We start from the raw sequence: 22,949 nt of genomic DNA on the forward strand, positions 1-22,949 counted from the left end.
GTTAGCTGCATAAAGACACCTGTCCACCCCATACAATCAGTAAGAATCCAACTACTAACATGGCCAAGACCAAAGAGCTGTCCAAAGACACTAGACACAAAATTGTACACCTCCACAAGGCTGGAAAGGGCTACGGGGAAATTGCCAAGCAGCTTGGTGAAAAAGGTCCACTGTTGGAGCAATCATTAGAAAATGGAAGAAGCTAAACATGACTGTCAATCTCCCTCGGACTGGGGCTCCATGCAAGATCTCACCTCGTGGGGTCTCAATGATCCTAAGAAAGGTGAGAAATCAGCCCAGAACTACACGGGAGGAGCTGGTCAATGACCTGAAAAGAGCTGGGACCACCGTTTCCAAGGTTACTGTTGGTAATACACTAAGACGTCATGGTTTGAAATCATGCATGGCACGGAAGGTTCCCCTGCTTAAACCAGCACATGTCCAGGCCCGACTTAAGTTTGCCAATGACCATTTGGATGATCCAGAGGAGTCATGGGAGAAAGTCATGTGGTCAGATGAGACCAAAATAGAACTTTTGGTCATAATTCCACTAAACGTGTTTGGAGGAAGAAGAATGATGAGTACCATCCCAAGAACACCATCCCTACTGTGAAGCATGGGGTGGTAGCATCATGCTTTGGGGTGTTTTTCTGCACATGGGACAGGGCGACTGCACTGTATTAAGGAGAGGATGACCGGGGCCATGTATTGCGAGATTTTGGGAACAACCTCCTTCCCTCAGTTAGAGCATTGAAGATGGGTCGAGGCTGGGTCTTCCAACATGACAATGAACCCAAGCACACAGCCAGGATGACCAAGGAGTGGCTCTGTAAGAAGCATATCAAGGTTCTGGCGTGGCCTAGCCAGTCTCCAGACCTAAACCCAATAGAGAATCTTTGGAGGAGCTCAAACTCCGTGTTTCTCAGCGACAGGCTAAAATTGATTCCATGTCCCTTTCTATATCTATTCCATTGGTTCAAAATTTTAAGTACTTGGGGATAGACATTTTTCCTTCCCTGCAGGAAATTGTCTCAAAAAAACTATAATAGTATTCTAGCCAAAGTATCCTCAGATTTGGAAAATTGGTCATGTCTTCCTACTTCTTTTCAGGCTCATATATTGGTGATTAATTTATTTTCTTCCATGATTCCTCTCGCTCCACCGACTGGCTACTGGAACAAACTATGGCATGTGTTTCACGGTATATATTGGATGGGTAATGTCCTCTTATTAAACTGACTACCTTACAACGATGTAGATTACACGGAGTAATTCATTGGAAATTGCTTCATAGGGTTTACTTGACTCACTGTAAGACCAAATAGTAAATCTTTCATTACGGAATTGGGTTGTAATTACTCAAAAGACATAAAAATGTTAATTCACCTCTAATTATTTGAGTAATTAGTACAAAAATGTAATTTTAAGTTTACAGCACTCAAATGCTTTCATTTGTTTTTGGCAGTGTACTCAAATTATTTTAGTACAACCCCGTCTGACGTCACGCACGTGCTTACGTGCTCCGCCCTCAACTAGCTGCTGCAACTTTTGAAAAGACGCCATGTTGTTGTTGCGCTGACTCGCCTCGGATTTTTTAAAATAAGTTTGCAACACTCGCTCGTATTTTATAAAAATAACGTAGGAGGGGATATTTTTCGATCGGGAATTTGCTGTGGTGTTGCCTGTGAGGATCTTTGTGGGGAAACGCGGCATGCGGTTTTCTGAACCTGCCGGTGATGAGCTTCTCTTCATTGTGCTGCCCGTGCAACTGGTGAGTTAACCTAAGTTCCTTGCTTTATTTGTTTAAATGGGTTTAGTGTCTTAACAGTTAAATGCATTTTATGCATTTGCAAATTATTTGAGCCATTTTATCCGCCTCACTAAAGGTCAAAAATCGATTGAATTGATGAAGCAACTGTATTTAGATTTTTTAATATATATATATATATATATATATATATAAGTCTGTCTTTTGCATCGAGTGTGCACACATTAAAAAGTTTTTGGTAAATTGGCGGTTTTGATTCGTATATTTAATTGACTCGCATTGCTGGACATAAAGAAAAATGATTTTCAGAGGTTTCCCAATAATTTGATTTACTTTGTTCCATGAGTTGTACACTTTTGTAAGGACAGGTATTTATAAATGTATTCAAGTTGTTGGCTCAAGCCATACCAGTAAAGCTTGTGTTATTTACCTAAGGCATTTGTGTTCTTGCTTAAAATGTAACATTTTAAAGAGCAAATTATACAGTATATATATATATATATATATATATATATATATGTGTGTTTGTATTATGGGATTAAATTAAGCACCATATTTCACATAATGCCTAGTAAGTTAAATAACTGATTTGTTTCATGTGCTTTAAATAAAATTTTCCTGGTGTTTTGGCAAATATTACAACCTGACTAACTTCTGAATCTGTTTCTTTTCAGGATAAAAGTGAAGCAGCTGGAAGTTTAGTTTGGTATATTGATGTACAATTATTAATTTTAATACACATTCATTGTATAGAGATACTGGAACCTACAGATTGGTGAGATCCTGGATTGCTGGCCTGCTTTAAAATGGAGTCACAGGTAAAAATATTTTTTTTGGCACACTTGAAAATGTGATAAATGGGATAGTTCACCCAAAAATTAACATTCTGTCATTAATTACTCCGCCTCATGTCGTTCCAAACCCATAAGACTTTCGTTCATCTTCAGAACACAAATTAAGATATTTTTGATGAAATCTGAGAGCTTTCTAACCCTGCATAGACAGCAGTGTAACTGAAATGTTCCCAGGCACAGAAATGTAGTAAGGACATTGGTAAAATACTCCATGCTTACGTAGAACACGCATGCTCAGAGCCTTGTTTACAAGCAGAGGAATGCACACGCATGCGTCGTGGTACTCTCTATAATGGTGGAGGATGGTGACTTGGAGGAGAAGTCAAGAATAAAGTCGTTATTTTTGTTTTCTTTGCACACAAAAAGTATTCTCGTAGCTTAGTAAAAGTATTCTCGTCACATGGACTATTTTACAGATGTCCTTACTAATGTTTCTGGACCTGGGAACATTTCAGTTACATTGCTGTCTATGCAGGGTCAGAAAGCTCTCGGATTTAATCAAAAATATATTAATTTGTGTTCCGAAGATGAACGAAGGTCTTACAGGTTTGGAACGACATGAGGGTGAGTCATTAATGACAGAATTTTCATTTTTGGGTGAACTATCCCTTTAAAGTATTAGTTAGCCCAGAAAAGAACATTTGCCATTAATTTTCTACGTTTTGATTTGAACTGGCTTCCATAGTATAGAAAAAAATACTATGAAAATCAATGCAACCTGAAACTGTTCAGTAATCAACAATTTCACCTTCCATTCAGATGTCATTCAAGTTCTAATTGCAGGTTTTGAATATAGGCTATCAATTATAATGTAGTTATTGTATGGGATAGAATGGTTTGGAGTAGATGTAAATATGTCATTTATTAGCAGTCAGTCTTTGGAAGTTTAGAGTAACATTACTCTGTTTTTGTCTTCAGGTAGAACAATCTAGATTTATCACTTCGTCTCCTCTCCATTAGTGACAATTCAACAGTTGCCATGTTCTTCTGCTCAGAGAAGACTGAAGTTGCACTTTGGGTAACATAGTTAACGATTTCCCCATATTGGCTCATGCATTTGTCATGCTTTTTGGACTAACTTGCGCATTGGATCTAAGTTCCCGAAAAGAGTTGGACAATACATTTGACTTTACCCGGAAAGACTTGATGGGTCTGGAGGATGGGAAGCGGAGTCTTAAAATGGACTTTTGTCAGTAGAGTTTCCTCAGTGTTTTAACAAAGGTACTCCTTTATTTGACATTTCATTTAAACTTTCACTTCTGTCACTTTTAGTGAATTGTGTTTTTTTTTTTTTTTTAACAATATTTGTCTAGTATTTAATTTGCAGAACATTTTCTCAGTTGATTTTCTGGAATGGTATACATTCCATATACAGTACCATGTTCATCCACTCATAGAAATGACAGTTTAAAAAAAAAAATACATTGCTCTATTTTGAAGTCTTTCTCGTATATTCTATTCTTGTATAACTTTTATATTTCTAAAGTTACTGTTAGATGTGAATTTTGGAAGTGTTCCTATTTTAGGGAAGTGTTTACAGCTGGTGATATCCAGATATCCTTATTGTCCACTTCTAAAAGTGGCAGTTACTATCTCAGCTCATTTTTCAAGGACCTTGCACTGTTTTGGAGAATGTATTTCCATTTGATGTTGAACAATTTAATGTTGATGTTTTGTTAATGATTTGTGGTTGCTTAATAAAAGAGTAACTTGCATTTAAATTGTCTGTCAACCCGTTTTTGTTTTTTATTTTATTTCAGAATGAGTGTAGTTGGTGTATAGTTATTTATTAAAACTATAATGTTTTTACGAAGGTAAACTTAATTGTAATGTAACAAAAAAAATGAAGTCTTCTTTAATTAATTTTAATTGGTTCTGTGAACCCAAAAACTCCTTGTAAAATTAACTTGATCAATACTGTTATAGTAACTTGTAAGATTTAAGTTAGTATAAGTTAAAATGACTTAGTAACATTTACTTAAAAAATGATGTTAATATAACTTAAAAATTTCGATGTAATCAGTTTCAACTCTTTTTTTGAGTTATAATAACTTATCCGGTTTTACAGTGCTCCAATTAAACATTTTTATATGAATCTGTCATCTTCTCCTAAGTGTAATCTCTGTTCCCAAGGAGTTTTAGGCACTAAAACATTTGTTTTTTTTGGGGAGTGCCCCTCTCTCTCACCTTTTTGGACTCAGCTCAATCATATTTGTTGGGTACTGAGATATGTTTGACTCCACGCCATTTTTTCATAAATGACTTTTGGGACTCCACCTTTTCTGTCCAACAGCTGTTAGCTGCTCTCACAGCAGCAAAAAAAAAAAAAAAACTGTTAGTCAACCGTTGGAATCCTCCTCACACAATGGACAGAGGAACCTGGACGGTGTATTTGTTGGACATCATCTCGATGGAACTCTCAACTTCTCGTATACATGGATCCTATGTGAAAACTACATTCATGGCATTCAGTTTTTAATGTTGTGTCATCTTTTCTAAAATCTTTGTAAAAATTATTTTATTTATTTATTTATTAACATTAATTAATTATTTTATTATTATTATTATTATTATTTATTTTATTTTTTATTTGTTTTTAAGTCTAACAGGGGGTAGGATGGGTTCAAAATTTGTACAGCTGCTTTTTGTTTTGTACTACTATTCCCTGAAGAAAATTCAATAAACAGTTGTCAAAAAAAAAAAATAAATAACTATCAAATCGTACACAGACCATTTTCCATAAATAACCATGTTCCAAAACATTTTGTTTTATTTTTGAGTTCAAAATTCTTAAATTTCAATCTATCAAACTATCAAAATGTACACGGACCGAAAATGTATATGAAAATATTTCAACATCAGCAAAAAACACGAAAGCAGTCTATATTTTGAAATAATGTATGAATATGCAATCATTGATTTAAAGTCACCTCGATTTTCTGTCACTCAGAAACCTGGTATATATATATATATATATATATATATTTATTTATTTATTTTATTTTTTCTCTGCTCGGCACTACAGCATCTGAGTGTGAAAACTCAAAGCCGTAAAAAAGTAAAACCCTGCAGGCAAAAGCTGAAGCTTTGGAATACAAAAAAATCATTATGAAGGAAAACTTCAAACATGGAAGAGAAGTGAGAGCACGGGAGAATTTGCTTTTACAGTGGGAATTAGGATCTAACTGGAAAAGCTTAAAAAATTCTTTTGTGGAATTGTATTGATTTTTTTCTCTCTCTCTGCACCACTCAAGAATAGAAAAGTTGCTCCTTTTTTGAAAAGTTAGCTGAAGCTGGCTTTCAAAAATCTTCTGTTAACATTCTACAGTTGTTCTCAACACTGGTGACAAAAAGCCTACGTCAAGCTTCAAGAAATAAATAACGTCAAATATATCACAAACAGTGAATATAACCTTAGTGAAATGCCATTGTTATGTGTCAAAATTACAGATTTTTAAAAAATCTTGATCATTTCAAAGGGCTGTACCTTAAAGAAGGACATGGTTGCTCCATCTTTGACTACGCCGTACTCTATTTTGGTCTGTTTGGCCAGGTCATCGGCTGAGTCCACAGGCGAATCCATCCTCTCTACAGTGAGAAAAGCGGCCAGATTCGCTGTGTAGGAGGAGATGATGATGAGGGTGAAAAACCACCAGATTCCTCCGATGATTCGAGTAGAGAGAGCTTTAGGCATCAGTTCTGAACCTGAACAAAAATGAAATACATTATCAGCTTATTACATAAAAATACACGAGTTTAGCTTAAAATTGATATTGATATGTTTATAAGAAGAGAAAGGGAAGGAATTTCAGATTTTTCCGTTCAACTATCCAACCATCTAAAGTCTTGATTCATTCTAAGTCCACATGCAGCTCATCTCATATGCACAGAGAGTCAAACCAAACAAAAAACAGAGATGATGGACAAACAGGGAGTTCCTTCAGGATAGGAGCCAGTGAACAGTGCAATGATAAGTTAGAAAACTGTAAACCCCTGAGTGTCTTTCACACATACACACAACAACACCTTTACCTTCATTCAGCTCAGGATTGACTAAAATACAGTTGACAAGCTATTATTTTAAACAAAATCATTTTACCACAACATACAGAATCAAATGGACTTTTGTGAGAGAGGGTCTTTGGTTTGTGGTCTTGCTGTTTTGGATGTTCCTTTATCATGTTTCAGTGTGTAAGCTCTTAAAGAAATGCTGATATCATGACAAACAACCAGCTGACAGATTTTCCAGCATAACGCTGAAGCTAAACATCTGCTTATCGCTGTGTAAAAGTAGGGAAGGCAAAGTTGCTAAACTGTGGCCGTCTGTGGGTTATTCTCTATGGGTTTGCTTCAGAGTGATATTAATTATGATGACCTGCTTTTCCCTGTCCTGCTATTTCTTTCACAAGCTCTGAAACACATCAGCATGGCCGAAGTTAAAGCATTTCCCAATGAGAATAATTACCTGCACTTAACATTCCCACCTTATTCTCGTAAAGAAGAAAGACACAGTGCAGCTCAGCGCCTGAGGCTAGTATTCAATATTCAGCCTGCTACTTAGCCCTTTTCACTATCAGTGTGTGCCAAAGCAATAATGTTTTAAATAATAGCATGAAGAAGAATTAAAGATATGTTCAAAATTAGGGAAACTGAGCAAACTGATAAAGCAGTCACCAAATTAACATTTTTGCAGAAAGTCGATGGTAAACAGACATACCCCTGCAGAAAGAAACCAGCCTAATATGGTTTGCTGGTTTAAGCTTGTTTAGTTGATCAGCCCCCTCTATAACCAGCCAAGCACCTTAGGTGGGTTTGGAAGAGCTTTTTTTTTTTTTCCTTCTTCTTTCTTTCAGAAGCAACTTGCAAAAACAGACCATTTTTCATGTAATAATCTGCATTTTGCAGAATGAAACATCCGTTTTTGTTGAGCGGGCCATGTCTAACCTGAATAATTTTTGGACAGAGATGAAAAATGAGCTTTTGTGCTTTTATCAGTTCAGCTGAACTGCCGCGTACTAGCATGAAGGAGCTTCCTGGCTGACAGGACATGTTTGAAAAATGACAATGTAGAAAAGAATTAAGACAACAACTGTCTGGTATTTTCTGACATGTGAAAACATTTATTTTATTTTCATGCCAGTTGTTTAGTGTCTGGTTTTATTTGTTCTCATTTTTTATCAGTAGCTCATGCTGTCTTGCTCTAGCTGCAATAATATTGGATTTACTTCTTGGATTATCCTTTCTAGACAATAATTGTATTACTCTTACAGTGTGTCTCATTATGCTATCAACTTTGTCTCAAATGTTTCTCTTAAAATTTCTTAGGAGAAACAAAATAGACATAAAACAGACAACTGGCAGACCAGATAGACCAGAACACCACCTTAGGCTAGTTTAAGATCCATTGGTGTCCAACTTTTATGAATAATAAAAAAGAAGAATTAGCACTGTCTTTCTGACAAGTAAAGTAATATTATATTTATACCAACTGTTCACTAAATAGTTATGTCTGCTGTCTTAGCTGCAATACCAATGAATTCCCCTCTTACACAAACACAGTCTTGTCTTATTTTTAACACCATCTAACACTAGTTGATGATTTCACAGTGCTTAAACTTTAAATTGCCGTTGAACCGTAAATCATTATCAGTCATTCATGCAACTGGAGTAAGTAAACAACAAAACAAACACATCTCACAACTTTTAAAGTCAAGAGAGAACTTATAACTCCATCCAACCAATACATAAACTGCATGGCTGCTAGTTTCAGTAGACGGTTTCAAATTGACAGGTATAGCACACATATCAGTGGAGATTTCATGCGTAATGAAATGTGCGGCAGATTTGCACTCCCCGCGAGCAAAGATTCACTGTGGGCACAGGAAGAGTCTTTTCTATTTGTCTCCTTACATGAGGTAAAACATTTCATTACTCCCTGGCCTGCTTTATTATGCCGTTTGGTTTTGAGGGTATCATTTGCTAATGTGTGCCTGTGAGGGGCGTGAAAACAGCTTCAACCCCTGCGTGTCTTTAATAGCTTCCTCCATCTAATTCAGTGAGGTGGCGCCTCGGCACAGAGCCAAAGAAAATATTTAAAATGGTACTAGAGGAAATGATATTTGAGAGAGACTGTCGTTTACTTTGGTGTTGTGTTAAGATAAAAACTCAGATTAAAGCTGAAAATTGCTTCTTATTCAAAGTCGGTTCCATTAAAAGACTAAAATACTGGAATCAAATGATTTTGGTTCCGTTAATGATTGTTGAAAGTTTGCATTTTTTATGCATATCGAACAGCATCCTGAAATACTCGGACTAAGTTTCTCACATCACTATTTAGTGGTGGTGTGCCACTATTGAATCTATAGAGCCGCTGCAAGATGATGCAGGAGTTTTAGGCGAGTTGCGAACTTGTGGTCTTAACTGAACATAATGAGAGAGAAAAACTGAATGCCACAACACAATATTTGCATTGTTTTGTCTTTCCTGGTTGCAGGTAACAACAAACAAAGTGCAAGCAGTGTAGTCCAAATTGTAAACACACACAAAAAAAAGTGTAGAAACAATTTCACTCAGAAAAGCTAGTAAATTCACAATTAATTACACTAGAATGATTTAAATAGTACTTTCTTGCCAAATTTACTCCAACAATTTTATGCAACTTGAGAAACTATATAATAATCTGGTAACACTTTGTATTTTAAGGACCAATTCTCACTATTAATTAGCATGAATATTACAGCACTAGCATATTGGCTGTTTACTGAACCTGGTCTCAAAGGAAACACGTGCCTCTAAGTACGTTACTACAACACCATTATTGGTGAACCTTACTTCAAAGTGAAACATCCAGTGAGTGGTGCTAAAACGCGGGTTCAATACGTGACCCTGGTACGATTTTGTTACGTTGATAGGCACGTATTGCTGTGTTTTTATTACGTTGCTTCAGGTATGTAATGCAGTGGTTCATAATTTAAATATCCAGGGAGTGTTGCTAAAAGTTCATACTCTAATGTGTTGGAAATATCCCCTACACCAACGCTAAACCTACCCGATAGTGTTAACAAATGCAAAACTGCTATAAAAACACATTCACTGATGCAGCCATGCATCATTTCAACTTCCTTATATGCAGGATTGAACAGTTTTGTCGAACCGAAACTGTTTTTTTTTTTTCGTATCTGAGCTGCTACTGTGTTATGCATTAATATCAGGACTGTTTGAAATGAGTAAATTCTACGCAGAACTCATAACAGGCAGATTTGAAGGTGGTTAAAAATGCTGTCCAAGTCATGCTAATGTGTTGAAACAGGCAGCTGCAGTGTTTAGAGTCTGTACATCTGCTTTTGCCGGAGTAGATTGCTGGTCCACTACGAGAAGTGGGTTTTGCCCGATTTAACTGCTCTTTTCTGTCTCCTCCCCTGACAGTAACGGCCTACTCTCTTCTACATTCAAAGCGAAGTCACTGGCATCTGAAACGAGCCTATTAATTTCCCTATGATCTCCCTGTGTCACGCTGAAGCCACGTGCCAGCTGTGGTGAATGAATGAAACACTGCATTGAGGCGAGAAATAAAGAAGAGCAACGTATAGAGGGCGGGACATCTGGCCAAACGGAGATGAGATGAACCACAGAGACGCCCCACTGTGCATTTGCTACGATAGAGACAGTCTTCTGTCGACTTTCATCCCAACCTCAAACTTACAATTGTGAAGGTCTCTGATGGCAGCTGAGTGTCAGGAAACAAACGCTGCTGTTATCCCTCTAACCTGCCAGTGTGTATGACAGATGTTTGACACCCCTCATCTCCGCCTCACTGACAAGCAAGATGACTACTTCCTCCTCCTGTCAGAAAAGTCTGAACTCAACATGGTTTTGACAGGTAAAGGGTGGAAGACCGTCACATCATGCTGTTGTCAGGTTTTTCGGCTTGTTTGCCATCTTTGGAAAGTGCGTTGAGTTTGCAGAAGAAGCACTGTACCTTGCTGCATGAGGGAGCCCACGCCAAACCAGAAGCTGTTGAGAAGGGTGAAGTTGTTTTCTACCACATCGGAGCCTGGGTTACATGGATGGGCGTCATACCACTCGTACGGGCTGAACCTGTAGCAGGAACCACAGAGAGTTCTCAAACATGACCTCTGTATTTAAAGGTGAAGTGTTTTGCACTGCCAACGACACCAAACAGAACTGCAAATATAACAGTTTTTTTTTTTTTCTTCAAATTTACACATCTAGGGACCATCATATCATAGAGGGCTCTTCTGACTTGTGCTGGAACTACTCAGAACATCCCAGCAACTATTGAGTGGCACCCTAGCAACTGCACAGCAGTGTGCTAAGAATAGCTCAGAACATATTAGCAACCATACACAACACCCAAACATTGTGCAAAAACCATTTAACGGTACATTTTCTGAAAATGTAGAAATACACCCTTTTAAGAAAGAAGTACACTGTGGCATATTTTCACAAACAAGAGTAGTTATTACAGGGAAGAAAAAACAAAACAAACAAACAACAACAACAACAAAAAACCTTTAAAAAAATATTCAACTGAGTGTAGTGTTTTTTGGATACTTAACCCCCCTCTCCCCCAAGTAGGATTTGAGTACAGCTTTCTATGTAATGTCATAATTTCTTCTATTCTCTTTCTTTAAAAATGTTTAAAGAGATAAACTAACATAATAAAACATATACTTAATAATGCCATTTTTTGTTGAAAATTGCATATAACTTATTTAAATATATTTGTAATTAAACATTTGTAATGAGTTACAATTTAGTACATTCAAAATATGAATAACACTACGGATACAATTATAATCAAGTACTTTACATATGCTTTAGTCAGTTAGTCAACGCATTAAAATGTGTGTACATCTTTACTGTATGATAGAAGATTATTAAAATGAAAATTTAAAATGTACCTTAAGGTAGAAAATTTTATTTGGCATTACAAAGTGCACTTTTTTAAGTGTACTCTATGTACATGCAGTATTTTATTTAGGTAATATTGTATTCACTTTTTATATACTTTACAATTAACTAATTACAAATTAACTAATACAATTAAGTATTATACTTCTTAGATTTGAAGTACAATACAAAAGTACAAAACAATTAATGACTACACTTGCATAAAATTGCATATTGTGAGATTTGCTAATACACACTCTTATGTTACTAATACAAAGTGACTTCTGACTTCTAATTATGAACTGTCCGTATTAGAAAAAGCACTTTACTTTAAGACTAGACTTTACTATTGTGCCAAAGGCATGTATAACCCTGGGGAAATATTACAGATTGGCCACTTCAGTGTATTTTGTTGAAATCAAGGCAAGTACTCGCTAACTGTGACGAGAGTGCACGTCTTGGCTCTTTTCAACAGCTTGTTAAACTATAACGTAATTAACTCTGGACACTCCCAGGAACTGCAGATGTCTGTAATTTCCCTTATAACACCTGTCCTTTAACATCTACAGTACAAGGAACATCTCAAAGCAGATGCTTCAAAAGATGAAAGACACAGGTATTGCCAAGGGACTTGTTAGCAGAGCACAAGCACCGTAGCTGGAAACTCGCAGAAGACACATTGTAGGATTTGTCTATGTACATGTTTTCACTCACTGCTTGAAAAGAAAAAAAAAAAAAAAGGAAAAGGAAAAATCTGCATGTTGGATAATATAGCCATGTGTATTACTCTTTCAGTGTCTTTGTGTAAAATTTAATGTGTTTTTTTTTTTTTTTTTCAAAGTTAAAATCTCAATCTTATTATACATTAGGGATGCACCGAATGTTCGGCAACCGAAATTGTTCGGCCGAAAATAGCAAAAAAAATCTCTTTCGGTGTTCGGCCGAATAAGCGAAAAGACCGAATAAATTGTACCGAACAATGACGTGACGCAATCAAATAGAGGCGCGCACTAATGCAGCAAACACGTCTGCAGTGTGAAAGTATTTAAAACTGTCAGAGAAAGACGCAAAAATAATTCCAAGCACGAAGCACCGACAGTTAGATGCTTAGCGCTGCATCTCATGTCTCCGATGAGAAGAGGAAGAGGTGGTTGATGCTGGTTACTATGATGATTGAAATCGCGAAATAGCCTCAACTGATTAGTAAATAAACTGCAGAATGTTATGTTTTCTAATACAAGCAGGGATTGCATGTATTCAAACAGCGCTGCACGAGCTCATGTGCCAGGGTTCAAAGTCCAAAGCGCGAGGAACATCTGCGTTAAAACACTGTAGCCTACTCGTCTTTTGCTCAGTAACATTTTTTTTTAAAGACACATGACAATGTGATAAGTGCTACAAACATCTTCCCAAATTCGTAATGAGAATCATTTAAATATCTGCATGCTGTTGTCAACAAAAGAAGCACTAAAATCTTCCAGCGGGTTTCTGCCAAAATAAAGTCTAAGAAAAGCAACAACTCCATCAACATTCATAAATGTTAGTATTGTAATTTTACTGTTGTTCTGTAAAGTAAAATAAAAATAATAATAATTACCCTACAACAGCTCTATACATTTATTATAACATTCACAATAGTGTTCAAATTGGGATCTGTAGTATGTTTTAAAAGAATTCTCTTCTGCTCAGCAAGGCTGCATTTATTTGTACAGTAAAAAATACATGCCTGATTCAAGAAGGAGGTCTCAAAATGGCCCAAAAATATTATTTTAGTAACTTATTAATTTTAGTTAAATTTTGCTTTGTTGGTATAATGTCTGATAGAATGTTAAAAAAATGTTCAGTGTTAAGTAAATATTTTTAAATTGTTGTTTTGTAATTTATTTATTTATTTTTTTTGAAAAGCAGGACAAAACAGTAAAAAGCACATTTTGGATATTTAATTTATGCAGTGGTGACAAAAAAAATAAATAAAAAAAATGGAAAAACAGTCCTGGGGAAAAAGAATGCGAAAAACCGTGTTCGGTATTCGGCCTTCGGCCTTCGGCCCAGTGTTCCATTTTGTTCGGCTTCGGCCAAGAATTTTAATTTCGGTGCATCCCTATTATACATCGATTTTTTGTCAGGTTATGCTTGGGGTATGTCACAGAAATCACACATTTCACCTTTAAATAAAATAAATAAGCAAGTAAAAAAAATGAAAATAGTCCATCCTTCATCTTTCCATCTTCTACGTGACCAGTGTTATTCTAAAATAAATAAATAAACAAACAACAACAATAATAATTATAATAATAATGATAATAAGCTACTAATTATGTTTTCAACTGTGTGTACAACCTGGTTATTTACTCTCTCTTATTCAAGCACAGAAAGTAAAAAAATCCAGCATTCTTGATAGACTGTGATTGAATTTTTAATTGTAATTAAAAATAAGCCTATGCATCTTCTTTTTTCTAGTCTCCAATCACTGAACTATATGAAGCCCTAACCTGGATATGTTCTGGTCTTTGAAAAGATAAGACCAGTAAGATGGTGGAAATACCTACTGGTGCATAAGTGCTGAAGTCTCCATTTGTACTTCTTGCTTATTCTTTTGAAACTTAAAACATATATTTCCATGCAAGAGCAGTGCCATGATGAGCATGGCCATAGCCATTTGACAATTAAATAATTGTTTACTATATACTATAATAACAAACAAATACACAAACAACTCATTATATACACTATGAACACTTTAAAAGAGACAGACACGTAGATGTTTGTGAAAGATGTTTTCTCCGTTTTGGAGGGATGATCATTTTAAAATAATACCCCATTTATTGCATCAACATTTGTTAATACTGTACTATAGTCAGGGGTGGATAATTTTATTAGATTAATTACTGTCAGTTTGAGTGCCAGATATTGCTATTAAAAACAAAAAATAAATAAAAATAAACCAAAATTATTTAAAATATTTTGCAAATAAGATAAGATAAAGATATCGCTGGCCCTAAACTACATATTCCTACTTTTCAGTGTCAAATTAACTTCATTTGACACTTTCTAAAGTGTCAAATTAAGTGGAAAAGACAAGTTTAAAAACGCTTATAATAACCGGATCTGGCAAAACGGAGGCTGTGCCAGCGTCCTCACTCTCTCAAAGAGACTCGTTTACTTCGTCAGCATCTCGCAACGATTGTTTTCATACCACGGACGCTAAAATTCTTGCAAACTGTCTAAACTGAATTATACATGTAATGCAGACATTCACATGAGGAGTTTAACAGCAAATTAGTCATTCAGAGAACAAATTTTATTTTTTTATTTTTGAACATGAAACATTTACCGAGGTCTGGACCTCGGTGGCCTCAGAACTGACAACGGGCCTGATGATGAGCGATTCCTCATTCGACTGATTCTTATTTGCTTTGCTAAAGTGTGTGCTAACTTCTAAAATAATGTGCTTTAACCATAAGAAAGCAGCATAAAATGTAAAACTGTCTCTGTATTAGAAAACAAACACACAAATAAATGAATAAATGCACAAGCATCCCATGTAGCCGGAGTGTATACTGTGTAGTGTACATTTTAGGACATCCTCAAAACTCAGCCATTTGATGAAACTGCATCACACCTCTTTAGGTCTCGGGAAAAACAATGCCAGATGTCAGGTCTCGTACAATGAGGCACCAGATAAAATGGCCTCACTCAAAAAGCACTCTTCTAACTGCAAAATGCATTAAAAAGAAAGGCAAAACATTCATATGCTACCTGTGCTACTTCAGAACAGTTTAAATTCCACTTAATACAATAATATATAAAATAAAATAATAAAATAAAAACGGTCGTTTCACCTGATTCCTAACTGTATGAGATTTGACACCTGATGTTTTTCATGAAGCCTTTCAGACTGAGTTGTGATGCAGTTTCGTCAAATGGCTGAGGTCTGAGTGTGTCATAATATTCAGAACGTAAGTCTGACTTCTGTAAAGTCTCTAGTGCCTGTACTCTTCATTAATGGTCACTCCGAAAGCCCCTTCAGTGAGAGGTACTATACACATTTCTGATTAAAGCACTCCTACAAATAATAACAATGCCACTCAAAGGACCCTCAAGCAGGCTGTTAAAACCTATTTGGAAAGCAGGCTTTAAATGACTGAATGGATGACAAATTGTGTGATATTTTAATGTTAGTTTGATCAGTGGCAGCGTTTATGGCAACCCTTTCTGCTGCTTGACTATGTGTCACTATACAGACACCAAAAGTGTCCCATGTAGCCGGAAAGCCAGCTGCTTTCAATGAGAAACCTTTGGTGTAAATAGACTGACGTTAATTTTACATAGGATATTTATCTGCTTGTTACATGGCCACATGTAATTTTGTTAATAAGTGGTTAGGTTTAGGAGTAGGGATGAGCTTAGGGGCCTTTCAAAATATTTATAATGTAAATAAAAATATCTTTCTTACCTAAAAACATTAAGATAATTTAAGAAACTTAATGAAAATAAAAATACTGATGTACATTATCATTAAAACCAACGGGCTCACAGGGTATGTCAGTAAACATTTGGTGCTAAGCTTTTGGTGTTGATATAGTGGCAGTATCTGAGTGAGAATGGGTCATGTAGTATCATCTATATGTAATATACTGCATAGTGAAAACATTTGTATGAGATACATTTACAGATGTATGAATCTGAATAACAAAATATTAAACCCAGAGCTATCTGCAACAAATTTGATGCTACAGCTTTAATCATATTTAAAAAAAAAATAATAATAAAAAAAAAAAAAAAAAAATTCCTAAGCCTTTTTGGCAATGACATTTAAAGGCATGGAGCTGACCACTTAGACTTCAGGTGAAAAATAGACTTAGATTTGTGATGCTTACCTGTGTAAAACTTGCTGTCATTATGTAAGGATGCTGTTTTTGGTTGTTATGACGATGCTATGCAGTTCTTAATATGTTCTCAATATACAGGTGCATCTCAGTAAATTAGAATGTCGTGGAAAAGTTCATTTATTTCAATAATTCAACTCAAATTACTTGTGTATTAAATCAATTTAATGCACACAGACTGAAGTAGTTTAAGTCTTTGGTTCTTTTAATTGTGGTGATTTTGGCTCACATTTAACAAAAACCCACGAATTCACTATCTCAACAAATTAGAATATGGTGACATGCCAATCAGCTAATCAACTCAAAACACCTGCAAAGGTTTCCTGAGCCTTCAAAATGGTCTCTCAGTTTGGTTCACTAGGCTACACAATCATGGGGAAAACTGCTGATCTGACAGTTGTCCAGAAGACAATCATTGACACCCTTCACAAGGAGGGTAAGCCACAAACATTCATTGCCAAAGAAGCTGGCTGTTCACAGAGTGCTGTATCCAAGCATGTTAACAGAAAGTTGAGTTGAAGGAAAAAGTGTGGAAGAAAAAGATGCACAACCAACCGAGAGAACCGCAGCCTTATGAGGATTGTCAAGCAAAATCGATTCAAGAATTTGGGTGAACTTCACAAGGAATGGACTGAGGCTGGGGTCAAGACATCAAGAGCCACCACACACAGACGTGTCAAGGAATTTGGCTACAGTTGTCGCATTTCTCTTGTTAAGCCACTCCTGAACCACAGACAACGTCAGAGGCGTCTTACCTGGGCAAAGGAGAAGAAGAACTGGACTGTTGCCCAGTGGTCCAAAATCCTCTTTTCAGATGAGAGCAAGTTTTGTATTTCATTTGGAAACCAAGGTCCTAGAGTCTGGAGGAAGGGTGGAGAAGCTCATAGCCCATGTTGCTTGAAGTCCAGTGTTAAGTTTCCACAGTCTGTGATGATTTGGGGTGCAATGTCATCTGCTGGTGTTGGTCCATTGTGTATTTTGAAAACCAAAGTCACTGCACCCGTTTACCAAGAAAGTTTGGAGCACTTCATGCTTCCTTCTGCTGACCAGCTTTTAAGATGTTGATTTAATTTTCCAGCAGGATTTGGCACCTGCCCACACTGCCAGAAGCACCAAAAGTTGGTTAAATGACCATGGTGTTGGTGTGCTTGACTGGCCAGCAGACTCACCAGACCTGAACCCCATAGAGACTCTATGGGGTATTGTCAAGAGGAAAATGAGAATTCAAGAGACCAAAAAATGCAGATGAGCTGAAGGCCACTGTCAAAGAAACTTGGGCTTCCATACCACCTCAGCAGTGCCACAAACTGATCCCCTCCATGCCACGCCAAATTGAGGCAGTAATTAAAGCAAAAGGAGCCCCTACCAAGTATTGAGTACATATACAGTAAATGAACATACTTTCCAAAAGGCCAACAATTCACTAAAAATGTTTTTTTTTATTTTTTTTTTTTATTGGTCTTAAGTATTCTAATTTGTTGAGATAGTGAATTGGTGGGTTTTTGTTAAATGTGAGCCAAAATCATCACAATTAAAATAACCAAAGACTTAAACTTCTTCAGTCTGTGTGCACTGAATTTATTTAATACACGAGTTTCACAATTTGAGTTGAATTACTTTTCCACGACATTCTAATTTATTGAGATGCACCTGTGTGTGTGTGTGTGTGTGTGTGTGTATATATATATATATATATATATATATATATATATATATATATATATATATATATATATATATATATATATATATATATATATATATATATATATATAATTTTATTTTTTATTTTTTCATGTGCATTGTGCACCATATGTACTATTCAGTTGCTACAGCATTCTGGGTGGTTGTTAAGAGGTTTTTTAATGGCCACAAAAATCCCACCAGCAAGTCTCTTTGATATTCTATTCCCTAGATTTGGTTTGGTCCCTTAGCCTTAGCAAACACCACTTATAACACATTTATGTTTGCCCTTTGATGCTTTACCGAGTGAATTCCAAGCAAATATCGGAAGGTACCATGAAGGTTAATAGTCCCAGGTGCACAGGCCACAGGAACAATTGGTTGTCGCTCACCTGGCGATGACGAAGAGTACACAGCTGACTCCCAGGTAGGCCAACAGGATGTAGACCCAGATATCAGGGGTCATGGGGTTCAGGAAAGAGAAGAAGCCAGAGTTGGTGCTGTTGGGTCTGCGGTACAGAATACTGATGCCAGTGTTCAAGAAAGGTTTGGAGAAGTCGATAGCTTTCTCTCGCATAAAGGTGATTGTGAGAGGAGCCACAGCAAGGTCAGCCCTCTAGAGAACAGAAAACAAAAATTAGGATCGAAGAAGTGTTCAGAAACATTGAACAGAGACAGTCTAGTCAATAACATTCTTTGAAAATCAACATGAAACCGCACTCGCAACCCGTTCAATTGCCTAATGCAACAGATTTTCAAACTAAACAAGATATTTAACTATAAAGATATGTTAGGAAAGTCCTGACTATCCCTCAGAAATTAATTATTTGAAATTAATTGTATCATTAACGCATGCTCATTGAAAAATGTGCCTGTGGTGAGATTTCTGCCAAACAGCATTGCTCCCTGCATGAAATGTCTAGTCAGTGGTGCTGAAAGTAAATTCAGTTTTATCAAAAAAAAAAAAAAAAACCCAGATTAAATGAATGAATCTTGTATTTGTTTGGTTGTTGTAAGCATCACAGCAGTAATTACATGATCAATAAGTGGCTGCGATCGAGATTAAAGCTCTATTGCATTTGAAAATAATAGATAATAGGCCATTTTAAATGAAAAGGGGACACAAATCAATAAATTACTGTATAAATAATTTGCTGCAATTGTGTGTATAACACATAATCATGTAATCCATCAAAATAAAAAAAAATGTAATCTAATTATGAGCATTTTAAAATGTAATATAATCTAATAACAAATCCTTATTATTATTTAATCTGATTACACAATCCAGATTATGTAATCAGTTACTACCCATTGCTAAGTACCATCTACACTAAATCCTACCCTACACCTAATCGATAGTGTTAACAAAAGCAAATGTGAGGTAACAACCTATTTGTCAAAGCAGCCATGCCATCTTAGCTTTCTTATCATGTGTTGTGTTTCACGGGACTTGTACCAAAGTGCTCCACATCACAAGTACCATGCAGTACCGGGTGGGCTACCGAGCAAGTTTACTATGTCAGAAAAGCTATACATTTGGAGCTGGTTACATGATGTAGACATAAAAATTTATTTGTTTTCTAGTAATGGTAAAGGGTCAATTTTCTGAAATTTCGATTTATACATTTATACTCTGAAAGATCTAACAAAAAAATCTAAATATTGATAAAACTGACTTTAAAGTCGCCCAAATGAAGTTCTTAGCAATGCATATTACTAATCAAAAGTTAAGTTTTGATATATTTATTGTAGGAAATTTACAAAATATGACTGGTTTTGTGCTCCAGGGCCACATATAGTGTAGTGCAAGGAACTTTGCATTTATTTTGCAAATAATTTTGCAGTGAATCATATGTATATGTACAATTTTGGAGTTTTGAAAAACAAAAATGTAAGTAGAGGCACATTTTTCCAATGAGCCTGTGTTGGCATACACGTATACACAACAAATACAAACACAATTTTTTTATTTTTTTTGTACCCAATAATGTGAATTTTCAATAACATGAAACATAGTAAGACTCAGCATGTGTATTAAGAAAGTAAATAGAGACAATTTTAGTTTCATGCTGGCACAGTTGGTGTGCTTCAAAAGGCACAGCACACAATCATTGAATTAGCCAACTACTATTAAATTAACATGATTGTCTGAGAAAAAAAAACTAAACAAAACACAATACAGTAGCTATTAAAATAGATGAAGTCCATTGTTTAAAAATCCATTTTTCATTTTTAATGGAGGTATCTAGGCTCTGTACTGATGTTGGAGCAATTATAGGCTGAATAACCATTTGACAAAACAGATCTATTGTTACACATTGATCATTACAATGGAATGGCTACCAGAAATTATATAAAAAGTTCTCCCTTGTGAGAAATATGACAGCATACAAACCATCCTATCAAATGCCGTAACACGGGCAAATTCACACCCCAAAGTCAGTATTGCCAAGGTGACTCAACTGTTGAAACAAGTGGCCTAGTTTCCTCGCTGTCTGCTATTACATTCCCTCCCTCTCTTTGAATCGCAAGAGCAGGGAGGCGTTCACTCGCTGATATCTGGCTGCATATTTAGAAGGTCACCATTTACATCGCCTTACCCTGCTTCCTTCTCTCCAGGGTTGGACAGGAGGTTAATGAAACCAGCTGCTTGGTGCACGCTTCACTGCGTCCTTCCCCCTAACATGATGAAACTCGCAAAGGGGTTCAGACTCTGGTCTTACAAAATACTGCAATCCAACCATCATGGATTGAAGCATTTTCATCACAACGTGATGTCCTTTCTTCCTCCTACAACAAGGCTGCTGTTACATTTCCTTGGCTTTCTGTGACATTTCATTGCTGTGACCTGTCCTGGTGGTTGGACGGTGAATTGTATTGCCTTTCTTTGTATTGTTCTGTCTTTTCCTGCAGCCTGGGCTTTGGTCTCGTTCTTTTGGACAGTGGTTATGAAAAGAGCCACAGTTCTGATTGACAGACCTGAGTGTCTAAAAATATAGTACAGCATGTGGCTAACAAGGGGAAAAGGAAGAAGAAGAAAAAGAGAAAGAAAACTCCAGTGTTTCTACAGGTTTGGTACTAGCAATCTTAAAAATATTTAATATTTATTTTAAAATTAATTAATTAATTATTTTTTTCTCTTGGCCTTCCGCAGTAAGAATTCAAGACTATGGATGTCACCTGCAGGGCAACGAAATCCCTGCTGAAAACACTAGCATGATGATCATGATGTGTTTTGGTTGGCGGTTCCTCTGCCAAGCTTCTTAACTTGTTTAACAGCAAAACCTCCTCTGTTGCCAAATTCACCAGCTAATTAAAAAAAGTTATTTTTTATTGATATATTTTGTATTGATTTGTTTATGTTTTACATTTATGTGTGTTTTACGTAATAATAATAATAATAATAATAATAATAATAATCTGACACTGCCCACCCCCCAAAAAAAAAAAAAAAGGGTAGTTATGATTAGGAGCGATGTTAGTAAAATATTTGTGTTACTGAAAGAAAAAAACAATTATAATATATAATATTTTATTACCACTTTTTTGACATTGACACTTGTCTCCTCTAAAGACCTCTCTGCACTTGTTTTAAAACGACACACAGATTCGTTTTATATGCATAAATTGCATATAAAAATAAGTTATCATTCAAAATATTCAATAATACATCTCACCAAGATGATTTAAAAGCTTATTTTATAATCAAATCTTTTTTTTATTTATTTTTTTTTGGTTGTGGGGACAAAACATATAATGCAATGCAATACAATGATGAATGCGAGATGTACAAATTCGCATTCCTCAACATATACTGTCCGTTTTTCAAAAGCTTAGAACATGGCCCATGCAATAGGATTTTTGACCGTGGCCTACCGTTTTATTAAAACAAATACATTTGCATTAGCGAGAGTTAATTATACCAAAGACAGAGCCAGATTTGAGACACAATGTCAATATTTGCTCATGGACAATGGACATGTCAATATCATCTGTGATAATCCTTTAAGGACTTTGCCTTTGCTTGTCAGGTCCTAACAAGAACGATTTAGCTCGGCAAAGTGCTCAGGACTGTGAAATGTATTAAAAGGACCTACATAGTCCAAGTCAAAGTTAGTACAGCGAGACAATGAGCCAGCACTGGTACATAACCTTCCGGCTTATCCACCGGAGCAAAGATTAATTACTATAACAGGAAGAAATGACGTGCTAAGGCAGCCATTAACACTGGCATGGCTGGATGATTAATGAGATCATCAATTATAACTAAATCAAGTATAATAAGCCTGTTGCATCATTTACCACTGTGACCTTTATCTTTGGAGTGGGATTTGTGGCCACTTTTGGAAAAAGGAGAAAAATAAACTCTGATGTCCTACTTGACACAATGACTTTAATTAATATCCAGTTGAGTATTTAAGATTCACTCTTTTTTTTTTTTTCTTTAGCATTGTAGCTACTCTCCACAATAAAATAATAATAAAAAACAAATTTACTTTGACAACAAATATTCCATGAGACTCCTGGAAAGTATCTCCTATCTAACTCCCATGAGTGATCCATAATCTCCCAGAAATCTGTCACTGTCAGTGCAGCAGTCATAACACTTTTGCAATTTTTGTGCAACACAGGAAGGTAGAAAAGAAAGCATATATTAATAAAGATATATATGATATCTAAACATATTTATAACAACATGACACATTTAATTATCTTATACAATTTTACTTCTAGAACATTTATTTGATGAAAGGTTACCAAGGAAACATCCTTATATGAAAATACAAATTACTTGGGCACATGGTCACTTATTTAGACTCTGGGTTATTACAGTTAGCT

At 35.8% G+C, this 22,949-nt stretch overlaps 1 protein-coding gene across 4 annotated transcripts in view; it reads right to left on the minus strand.

The window, feature by feature from the left end:
- Positions 1–22,949, minus strand: part of grik3 (glutamate ionotropic receptor kainate type subunit 3) — a 140,112-nt gene that overhangs the window by 11,792 nt on the left and 105,371 nt on the right. For all 4 annotated transcript variants that reach the window (XM_058746118.1, XM_058746120.1, XM_058746119.1 and 1 more), the window contains exons 11-13: positions 18,500–18,723; positions 10,601–10,719; positions 6,110–6,327 (exon numbers count right to left, since the gene is read on the minus strand). In XM_058746118.1, coding sequence (XP_058602101.1) covers positions 6,110–6,327; positions 10,601–10,719; positions 18,500–18,723 — 561 coding nt within the window. The remainder of the gene's footprint in view (positions 1–6,109; positions 6,328–10,600; positions 10,720–18,499; positions 18,724–22,949) is intronic.

Source organism: Onychostoma macrolepis, chromosome 16, assembly GCF_012432095.1.
Source record: "Onychostoma macrolepis isolate SWU-2019 chromosome 16, ASM1243209v1, whole genome shotgun sequence".
Lineage (NCBI taxonomy): Eukaryota > Metazoa > Chordata > Actinopteri > Cypriniformes > Cyprinidae > Onychostoma > Onychostoma macrolepis.